The sequence below is a fragment of the Sinocyclocheilus rhinocerous genome, unplaced genomic scaffold, assembly GCF_001515625.1.
Source record: "Sinocyclocheilus rhinocerous isolate Xijiao unplaced genomic scaffold, SAMN03320098_v1.1 scaffold2340, whole genome shotgun sequence".
Taxonomy (NCBI): Eukaryota; Metazoa; Chordata; class Actinopteri; order Cypriniformes; family Cyprinidae; genus Sinocyclocheilus; species Sinocyclocheilus rhinocerous.
In genome coordinates, this window is record NW_015646462.1 from 483,450 (window position 1) to 495,002 (window position 11,553).

At 36.1% G+C, this 11,553-nt stretch overlaps 1 protein-coding gene across 5 annotated transcripts in view; it reads left to right on the forward strand.

Moving 5' to 3' along the window:
- Window positions 1–11,209, forward strand: part of LOC107707872 (carnitine O-palmitoyltransferase 1, liver isoform-like) — a 21,077-nt gene extending 9,868 nt beyond the window's left edge. For all 5 annotated transcript variants that reach the window (XM_016511980.1, XM_016511982.1, XM_016511981.1 and 2 more), the window contains 10 exons: window positions 1,292–1,487; window positions 1,710–1,898; window positions 2,047–2,152; window positions 2,657–2,773; window positions 2,910–3,074; window positions 3,176–3,307; window positions 7,566–7,718; window positions 8,031–8,144; window positions 8,237–8,329; window positions 10,244–11,209. In XM_016511980.1, coding sequence (XP_016367466.1) covers window positions 1,292–1,487; window positions 1,710–1,898; window positions 2,047–2,152; window positions 2,657–2,773; window positions 2,910–3,074; window positions 3,176–3,307; window positions 7,566–7,718; window positions 8,031–8,144; window positions 8,237–8,329; window positions 10,244–10,330 — 1,352 coding nt within the window. In that variant the 3' untranslated portion in view covers window positions 10,331–11,209. The remainder of the gene's footprint in view (window positions 1–1,291; window positions 1,488–1,709; window positions 1,899–2,046; window positions 2,153–2,656; window positions 2,774–2,909; window positions 3,075–3,175; window positions 3,308–7,565; window positions 7,719–8,030; window positions 8,145–8,236; window positions 8,330–10,243) is intronic.
- The last annotated feature ends 344 nt before the right edge of the window (window positions 11,210–11,553 follow it).

Sequence of the window (11,553 nt, forward strand, 5' to 3'; positions counted from 1 at the left end):
TTCACCCTAACTGAAATTATGCATTTTAAATTTGAATATAATTCGAATTTTGATAATATTTAAGTACAAAATTAGATTTTAGTTTTTCAGCCATTTTGACAGCCCTATAGTGCAGCAGTTAAAAATGTATTGTACTGAGATTCAGATGCAGGTCTTGGGGTGGAGGGGGAGTGTAAACAGTGGGACTATCTGTTTGTCTGACAGTGGAAGATGTGTTCAGGAAAACAATTTTCAAATTTTGACTCTAGTGGTGCAGAAATTACACACTTCAGCTTTAACTTTCACCTTAGTTCCTCCCTTGATCATTTGCACCCCATTTGTTTTATTTTTTATATTTATAATAATATATTATTGTATTATATATTATCTCAAAGAGGCACAAAATCACTTTCACAGACTTTTTCATTAACTGTTCCCTCCTGGTGGTATGTGTATGTGTATGTATATGTATATGTGTATGTGTATATTTATTTATTTATTTAATTTTTTTATTTAGTCATTTAGCAGACGCTTTTATCCAAAGCGACTTACAAATGAGGACACACTACTGTTCAGAAGTTTGGGGTCAGAAAGATTAATGTTTAATTAGTGTTTTTGAAAGAAGTCTCTTATGCTCACCCAGGCAGAATTTATTTGAGTAAAAATATAGTAAAACAGTAATATTGTATTTTATGTTAATAGATTTTTTTTTTAAATTGAATTTATTCCTGTGATGACACAGCTGAATTTTTTTGCAACCATTACTGTAATGTTCAGTGTCACATGATTCTTCTGAAATCATTTTAATATGCTGATTTGCCCAAGAAACATTATTATTATTATTATTACTACCAATTATTACCTTTATTATTACCAATGTTGAAAACAGTTGTTTTTTCACAGTTTCCACAAATATTTTTGTGGAAACTGTGCTACTTTTTTTTTGTTTAGAAAGTTCATAAGAACAGCATTTATTTGAAATATAAATATTTTGTATAATTATAAATGTCTTTACTGTCACATTCAATTTAATTTTCAATTTAATACATTCAATTTAACACACACACACACACACACACAACATTCTTACTGACCCTGAACGTTTGAAAGGTATTGTGTGTATATATACATTTTCTTTTTAAATTATATTCATTATAATGTTATAAATGTTTGACTACCTGCAAAACATTTAATACCTTAATTTTTAATACCTTAATGTAAAAACATAGCATAGTGTAGCATTCTATATAGTTGCTTGCATGTGACTCATTTCTTTCTTTCTTTCTTTCTTTCTACCTCTATCTGACTATAGACACAGTTCAGCACATGTCTGACAGCAGGCATATTGTGGTGTATCACCGAGGCCGTTACTTTAAAGTGGGGATGTTTTATGATGGGCGGTTACTGTTGCCACGGGAGATAGAGCAGCAGATGGAGAGGATTCTGGCTGACACGTCAGAGCCACAGCCTGGAGAGGAAACCCTCGCTGCCCTCACCGCAGGGGACAGGTATTCACAACACACCCAACAGCAGGAGTCGCTACCGTTTTCCTGTCGTTCATTTGTCTGATCTCTTGTAACCACTGTAAAGCTTCAGTGGGATGTCAATTTGAAATGAGGCCCTTCTTGTTTCTTCTTCCGCTCTTTTTTTAACTATTACTTGTTATAATTTTTACTGAACAGTCAAAACTATTTTAGATTGAGGAAACACTTGTTGTCTGTCTATGTCAGAGTGCCTTGGGCGTGTGCCCGTAATGCCTACCTCAGACACGGCAAGAACAAGAAGTCTCTGGATGCTGTGGAAAAGGCCGCTTTCTTTGTTACACTGGATGACACAGAGCAGCGCTATGACCCAGCAAACCCTGTGGAGTCCCTGGACTGTTACGCTAAATCGCTGCTCCACGGGAAGTGTTATGACCGGTGAGGAAGAAACCATAGCATGTTTTAAGAGGAGACCACCTCCTTCTATGCCCCTTTGAAATGGTGTTTGTGAGTCTCTAGGTACCAGTACTGTACCTCGGAGTAGCTTTTATATAACGTACATTTTATTGGTAATTTTTTTCCTTAGGTGGTTTGATAAGTCCATAAACTTAATTGTCTTCAAGAATGGAACCATAGGCCTTAATGCAGAACATAGCTGGGCCGATGCTCCTATCGTTGGCCACCTCTGGGAGGTACACATGCACACATACACTACCATTCAAAGGTTTGAGGTCAGTAAGATATTTTTCTTTTTTAAAACTTTAAAACTTTCTTCAAAACTTTATTGTATACTTTTATTCAGCAATTAAATTGATTGTTACAAAAAAGTTAAATATCACCATATTAGAATAATTTCTGAAGGATCATGTGACACCGAAGACTGGATTAATGGCTGATAGAAATACAGCTTTGCTAATACAGGAATAACATTTTTAAATATATAAAAAATAGAGAACAGTTATTTTAAATTGTACTAATATTTCAAAATATTGCTGTTTTTACTGTAATTTTGATCAGAAAAAAGCAGGTGAGCATAAAATAGTTCTTCCAAAAAACAAAACAAAACAAAAATAAAACTTGCCAACCTCAAACTTCTGATGTTTACATCAGTTGTATTTCACTTTTAGTTCATATGTATCATGTATAAAATGCTAATCTGCTGCTAATATAAATTTTGATGGCATTTTTTCATAAAGCAAGTGCTCTCGATGGACCCAGTTAAGCTAGGCTACACAGCAGAGGGCCACTGTAAAGGAGAAACTCACCATAATCTTCCTGGACCTCAAAGACTCCAGTGGAATATCCCACCTGAGGTCCGTGTATGATTCACTTTGTAGTAAAAATGCTGATAATAGCTCAATTTTTCTCATCTTGCTTAAGTGGATATGAAAGGACCAAGACATTCTTTTGTTTGATGTTCTCTCTGTTGTGTTTTGTGTTTCATGGCAGTGCCAAACTATGATTGCCAACTCTTTGTCTGTGGCTGTGGCTTTGGCTGATGATGTGGACTCTCACATCATCCCCTTCAGTGACTTTGGGAAAGGCCTGATCAAGAAGTGCAAGATCAGTCCTGATGCCTTCATCCAGCTTGCACTGCAGCTGGCCCATTATAGGGTGAACTGTCTTATCACTGAACTTCTGAAATGTAGCAAAATATGCCTGCTTATCGCTCACTTGAAATGGTGAAATGATGTCTATGTTTTTTCATTATACAGGACAAAGGAAAGTTTTGCCTGACTTATGAGGCATCCATGACACGTTTATTCAGAGAAGGCCGTACAGAAACTGTGCGCTCCTGCACCATAGAATCCTGTGCTTTTGTCCGTGCCATGATCAACAACAAAACGGTATCATGCCAAAAACAACCCTTAAAGAGATAGTTCACCCAAAAATGAAAATTACCCCAAGATTTACTCACCCTCAAGCCATCCTAGGTGTATATGACTTTCTTCTTTTAGACGAAACACAATAGGAGTTATATTAAGAAATGTCCAGGCTCTTCCAAGCTTTATAATGGCAGTGAATTGGTGATATTCAGTAGTCCAATCCGCTTGTTAAGTTGTGATGTAAGAAATGCTGTTTCCGGGTCCAAGCCTCAGCCCGTTTCACTTTAGAATATACTATCTCAACAGCTGTTTATGAGCACTGTTTATTCATATTACACATGTAAGCGAAACATTTAAAAACTTACGGTGTACACTACAGTCTCCGTGCTCACAGCGTCCCAGACACAGATTATTTTTATATTTATTTATATTTATATTTTCATTGTCTGGCTATCTGGGATTTCGGTATGGAGTTAAGGGTTAGGATTATAATTTTTCTGGTAGTATTATATCACATTGTAAGTGTATATTAGCACCGTTTGTTGTTTTCTTCTGGCATCTGATAGAGCGTTTTTTAGAGCCAGAAGCGGTGACACGTGACGTCAGACTTAACAAGCGGATAGAAGTCCAATAAACTGTGTCCATCCATCATTAAAAAGTGCTCCACATGGTTCTGGGGGGTTAATAAAGGCCTTCTGAAGCGAATCGGTGTGTTTTTGTAAGAAAATATCCATATTTATAAACCATAATCTCTAACTTCCGCTAACTGGTACGCGCGTTCATGAGAGAGTCGCGTTCCAGCGGATGACGGAGGACGTAGGCGTAGCGTAAGGTCTGGTGAGAATATGCTAGTCTCACGAGAACCAAGTTTTGTTTACAGGAGCAAAGGAAGCAAAGTTTCCTTTGTTTAGCAAAGGCAAACCAGTCTTCTCTTGGCTTATATCAAAATCCTCCCAACATTTTTCTTTACAAATCCTCATTTTGTACTTCTAATTTGTGACCGGTGTTTTGTTTTGCTCTCTCCTCTGCGCTTCCGCGTTTGTCACCTCTCACCGGAGCTTACGCTATGCCTACATCCTACTGGAATGCCACTCTCTCATGAACGCATGTACGATAGTTAGCGGAAGCTAGAGATTAAGGTTTATAAAGTTTTGAATATGGATATTTTCTTACAAAAACGCACCGATTCGCTTCAGGAGGCCTTTATTCACCCCCGGAGCCTTGTGGAGTACTTTTTATGATGGATGGACATAGTTTATTGGACTTCTATTGGACTATTGAATGTCAACACCCATTCACTGACATTATAAAGTTTGGAAGAGCCTGGACATTTTTTAAATATATAACGATTTTATTCGTCTGAAAGAAGAAAGTCATATACACCTAGGATGGCTTGAGGGTGAGTAAATTATGGCGTAATTTTCATTTTTGTTTGTAGTACTTGAGACTAGACAAGACCGGACTGGGATTCCAAGTCCAAGACCATTGATTAGTCTGTAACATTTTATAATAACCTTCATTAATAAATAAATCATTAACAAACATTATATAATGCTTAACAGATCATTAGATATTATATATTCACATAGCAAGAAATATGAGACAATGTGCTTGTTAATGTTTACTAATGAGCTTATTAAACATTACCTAATGATTAACAGTACATTAGTTATTATAACATTATTTTATATAAATCGAAATGCTTACAAATGTCAGTAAACTTTCAATTCATATGATTATGCACTTTTTAAATATCTTCAAATGATTTTGATAGATGGTTTACAATAATTAAAAGATTCATTAATAAATAATTTTCAAACATTATTTAATGCTTAACGGATCATTAGTTAATGCTTACAAATGTCATTAAACTTTCAATTCATATGCTCATGCACTTTTTAAAAAAAATCTACAATTGATTTTAACAGAAATTAAACAATGATTAAAAGTTTATTTGTTAATGTACTTTTGAATGCGAACAAATGTCATTAAACTTCAGTTCATATATTACCTAATGCTATTTTATACATTTACAAATGTTGAGAAAAAATAGCTTAATTAGTCATTTTAAGCACTTTACAAACTATTCGTGTTAACATATTCATTAACTCATAATCATAGTCTGTAAAGGTCATTAGTTTTCATTTGTTGTGTAGTATTCTACTATTTACACATCTTAAATCATTTATTAATTATTTATTTTGTTAATTATGTTTTTTTCAGAACCCAATCTAAAGTGGAAACTATTAATCATTTGTAAATGTTTACAAACATTTACTAGTCATTAGTAGTATCTTTATGAGCAATCTCGATGGCAAAATGTGTCCCAAATGACCTGATTTCACCCTATTTTCACATCTTTACAAATCAGTTTATTTATCATTTGTTCATGTATTTGCAGTACCCAATCTAAAGTGGAGTTGATTCATTATTTGTAAATGTTTATACACATTAACTAACCATTCAGTTCCTTTACGGGCATTGGTCTTTTAGCTGCTGTAACAACTTTTGAGTAAAGGGTGGTTGGTTAAGTTTAACTAAATGCTTGCTAAAGACAACACATTGTAATTTGAGTGCAAAACTTGTTTTTTTTTTTATTGCCTCAACACTTATATTAGTATACTACTGTATAACATTAAACAGAATATTCCTTGAATCATACATCAACAGAAGAAAACAAATCAGTTTTTTCAAGAAAATGAAAAAAAAAAACAGATTGAACCATCTTCTGACCCCTTAACCAACTCTTAAACCTACCCATACCACCAAACCTGTCTCTAACCTTACCTGTATCACACCTCAATAGCAGCAAAAGTGTTGCACATTAACAAAAGCTTTTAATCATTGTATAACATCTGTTAAAATCATTTGTAGATTTTGAAAAAGTGTGATCACATGAATTGAAAGTTTAATGACGTTTGTAAGCATTTTAAATTAAATATTGATCTGTTAGTCATTAGGTAAAGTTTAATAGTAAACATTAACAAGCACATTATCTCATGTTTCTAGCTATTTAAAAATCTATTAACAAATTATCTCTTAAGCATTAAATGTTTGTTAACGATTTATTAATGAAAGTTTTTATAAAGTGTTACTGACTAGTGAGAAACATCTAATTCGAGTCCAAGTCTAGGCTGTGTCCAAATGCTCCTGAAAATATGGTCTTTGACTCAGACTTAAGATAAAAATTTATCAGAAAATTGAGACCAGTCTTGTCCGGTCACTAGTATTAGAACAGGGACACACCAAACTGACACAGAAGAACTAACACTGAGAAAAGCTAACTGTGGCGTCGCCTTATGTCGTGTCGCTTCACATCGCCTGCGTCGGGGTAAAAAAGTTGCACTAGAACACACAAGACAGGCTACAGCCGACAGCCAACTAGCGTGTACACTCTGCTCTTGTGTGAGAGAACATAACTCTCCCATACCAGCAGGTGGCAGTAGTCTGTGTTCGACATTCAAACAGGGAAACTGGAAGAGCTAGAACTGTGTATATTGTGTAAAATTCCTTTTCTTTTCTCGTTGACTCATTCGCTAAGCTGAATAGCCAATTGCAGTTCTCTTTCTCGCCAACGAGCTCCGCCACTGATTCGACATGCAGAATCGGCCGAAAAACAGCTGACAGCGTCGAACTAGAGCCAACGGTGCAGAACACACTGAAAAAACTAAAGCTGATCGATGCTCAAAAACCAGCCGACATTGCCCGACAACCGACCGTCAGCTTGGTGTGTCCCGGGCTTTAGGGTTAGTTGCTATACCAGCTCAAATAGCACAATAGCTGTTTATTTCATTTGCATTTGATTTTATTGCTATAGCTAGTGTTGGGGGTAATGCATTACAAGTAACGCGAGTTATGTCATCAGATTACTTTTTTTCAGGTAACTAGTAAAGTAACGCATTACTTTCAAATTTACTAGAAAATATCGGAGTTACTTTTTCAAAAAAGTAACGCAAGTTACTTTGTTTTCCCATTTATTCACTGACACCTGTGTTGAGTGAAATTAGGAGTGAGGCGCAGAGGCACTTCCTTCAGCCTGAGGCACTTTTGGTGTGAAAGGGCCTTTACAGTTGCCAAAAAAGAGTAACTAAGTAACGCAAGAAGTTACTTTTTTTATGGAGTAACGCAATATTGTAATGCATTACTTTTAAAAGTAACTTTCCCCAACACTGACTGTAGCTACTGCTTTTCAAGATTTGACAAATGCAGTTTAGCGCTTACTGGTCACCGTTTTACTGCTGCCATTATTGAAAATGAGTTTTCTGATGTTGTTTTGTAGAGAGAAGAGAAACTTCGTTTACTAACCCAGGCCGCTGGGAAACACCAGCAGATGTATAGGCTGGCAATGACCGGTCAGGGCATTGACCGCCATCTCTTTTGCCTCTACGTAGTGTCTAAGTACCTTGGACAGGACTCCCCATTCCTCCAAGAGGTGGATTTTTGCATTTAAGCGGTTCAGAAATTAATAATATAAAGGAACATAATCTGAAAAAAAAAAAAAAACTTTGAGTATTTACAGTGTCCTTGTTCTACTTCTTCTTTTTATGGCAAATTAATGATAAAGGACATTTCTGCCTTTTAAGACATGAGTGTATTTGCCTTGCTTAAAGGGGTCATATGATGCGATTTCAAGTTTTCCTTTCTCTTTGGAGTGTTACAAGCTGATTGTGCATAGATAGTAATGTAGCTTATATTCGTAAAAAAAAAAATTGAATGCAAAATTCCCCACCTCCTGTCTGTTCAGGTGTTGTCAGAGCCTTGGAAACTCTCCACTAGTCAGACTCCTTTGCAGCAGGGGGAGCTGTTTGATCTGGTGAATCACCCAGAGTATGTGACCAGTGGAGGAGGCTTTGGACCGGTGAGTCTTTCAAAGATTTTATAATCTGGTAATATTAAAATGCTTTGGTGAAAGGATCGAATTTAACTTTTTTTTTTGTTAAACTCTGGTAGGTTGCAGATGACGGTTATGGTGTGGCCTATGTGATTATCGGTGAAAAACTCATCAATTTCCACATCTCTTCCAAGCGTTCTAGTCCAGAGACGGTGAGAACACGCACAACCTGAGAATCTGTCAAAATACAGAAAATGATGGTCCTTTTTCATTATCAGTGACAGTAGATGTTTCATCCAAAGGAATGTGAATTTTGGGGTATCAAAAACCTACACTATAAAAACATCCTGTATGTTTCAGAACTCAAAACTTTCCTGTCTAAAAACAGCTTATATTGAAGCCAATCTGCCAAAACGACAGGTTGTGGAATGTGCCACTTTATGACGTAATAAGCATCGCTAAGCACCGCCATCCGCAGAAGAAGATCAACGCCTGCTTCTACATCACTGACTGTTTAGCCCCGCCCACCGTTTCACACGTGTAGTGTAAATAATGAGAGAGGCAAACGCAGGTCGTTTGATATGTACTGAGTATTTATGCGTTTTTAACCTAAATCACAGCAGCGTCCATCTATGAAGGATGTAGGCTCTCAAACTAACACAACTGTTAGCCAATCACAGCAGTGGAGAGAGAGAGCGCGAGAGAGAGAGAGAGAGAGCGCGCGTGAGAGGGCGCGAGAGAGAGCGAAAGAGAGAGAGAGAGAGAAAGAGAGCCAGAGAGAGAGAGGGGGGGTCACATCACAGTGGAGTCAGCTGTCTTAACCGTGGCTTGTGTACACATACCAGCTTCATCATTAATACAGAAAATGATGGTCCTTTTTCATTATCAGTGACAGTAGATGTTTCATCCAAAGGAATGTGAATTTTGGGGTATCAAAAACCTACACTATAAAAACATCCTGTATGTTTCAGAACTCAAAACTTTCCTGTCTAAAAACAGCTTATATTGAAGCCAATCTGCCAAAACGACAGGTTGTGGAATGTGCCACTTTATGACGTAATAAGCATCGCTAAGCACCGCCATCCGCAGAAGAAGATCAACGCCTGCTTCTACATCACTGACTGTTTAGCCCCGCCCACCGTTTCACACGTGTAGTGTAAATAATGAGAGAGGCAAACGCAGGTCGTTTGATATGTACTGAGTATTTATGCGTTTTTAACCTAAATCACAGCAGCGTCCATCTATGAAGGATGTAGGCTCTCAAACTAACACAACTGTTAGCCAATCACAGCAGTGGGCGTTTACTTCTGAGTCTACAATCCGCTACACCTATTCAAACAGAGTGTTCTGATGAGGGGGGCCAAAACGGACAGAAAAGCCTATTGCTTCTAAATTATTATGTGTTTTTTGTTGTAAAAAATCTTGGTAGCATTATAAGTGGACCTCTGAGAACAGTACAAAATAATAAACAAAGGCAGTTCATGACCCCTTTAAAATGCACATAAAAAACATCCAATTTATCCAATAAGAAGGCATGCACATAAATTCTGATGGAAACACATTTACCGAATAAATTTCTCAATGTGCAACAAAAATCATATGTGACTTTGACTCAACAGATCATGTGATTGGATAACTGGACTAACCAGTGCACCAATCACATTGCACACTGCATTGCATCTCCAATGTTAAGTCATTCTGAAATGCCTGAGCCAAAGTATGTAATCAAAATTATTGGCTATAATTACCTCCCAGAACTACACACGATTGCATTCCCAAACATCAGGCGTCTGCCTCTTAACGCAAGATAACATGACAGCATTTGTATTGTGTTTCATCTGCGTACTCTTGAGGCACATGCCATTATTATTGAGGAAAAAGAGCCACAGTGACTTCTTCGGGTGCAACAACTTCCATTTTTATTATTGATACTTTGCGCCAGTTTCCCAGGAAGTGACAATTTGATCACTTAAACACATGAGATGAAACTGTGCTTTATTCTCAAATGTTGTATGTGATATTCCATTCCTTTGGAAGAATACATGGCTAGTGTTGTTCTTAAATGCTTGGGTGATTTCTTTCTTAATCTTTATTTTATTTTTATTTTTTTGCATGTTTTTCTTCAGGACTCTCATCGCTTTGGAAACAATATCAGGCAAGCAATGCTTGAAATGCTGGATCTGTTTCAGCTTGACAAAAAGGACCTAAAGTGATTTGATTGGTGAAAGGATTATGCTTTTAATGACTCGTCACCTTGATTATATATCGGCAGTGTTGAGAGAAGCTTTTTTGTTTGCATGTGTGTCTGTGAGATGCAGCGTATGAAGGAGAGAAGTAGGCAGGGAGTGTGAGAATCTCATTCTGTTGTTATTTGTGCTGGTGCCTTAACATATGTCTTAACTGAACAGTTCAGTGCAGGTGATCTAAAGTAAAACTGCATTGCATTACCAAGATTACTTTCACTTTCAGCTTTCAGTATATTTTACTGAGATGTACAGTTTCGTAGATACTTCAATAGATGACATTCTCTTGACAAGATATCAAGGAGCATAATAATCACTTGGCTGAAGTGTTGAGTTTACAAATCAAGCAATACGCAGCTCTCCATTTGTGCTTTCAGTTTGCATTCTGATATTTGCCGTTTTTCAAATTAAGAATTAAGTTATGAAGGAAATGATGAGATTATGCAGATGATAAGTTTCTGAATAATACGTGTGCAGTCTTTTAATATGGATTTTGCTCACATTTTGCTCTCCAACCTGATTTATTGGGTTGGTATCGTGTTGATTCAGCATTGAAAGGTCACTACGTTTTAATGGGGGATGTGTTAGAAGGCTTTATCACATTAATTGTACATTTATTTTTATTTGATTTCCTTCCATCATATTTTATGTTTAGTTTTGAGTGTTATATACTGTAATAATTTTGGAAATCATTGTCAAAAAATCTAATGTATTCTGAACTCAGTTATTTATTTTGTACACATAATAATGTGTTAATGAGTAATTAATGAGTGTCCTCTCAAAGTACATGTACATTTATTTGGAAATTCAGAATAAGCATTAAACATACCATAAACATATTAATAATGTGAATAATGGAAGCTGTTTTTTTTCTCAGTTATTCATGTCTGGTCTGTAATAAAATAGTTTACTTTTTTATTTTTTTTATTTATTTTTTTTTAAGATAAAGGTTTATACAGACAATTTTCTGAGAAGATTCTTCTCGTAAATATAAGTTGGATGCTTCACTAAAGAGAGACTCTGGGAAATCTTAAACATAATTTTTACTTTCAGATTAGAGTTTTATTACATTTATTGCAATTTCATTGCATTTCCTATTTTCAATTGATTTGTATGCATCACTGGTGTTTTTCATATAGGCCAGAGTCCAGTCATTGACCTATTAAAGCCATCTCTTCTAAGTAGACTGCATA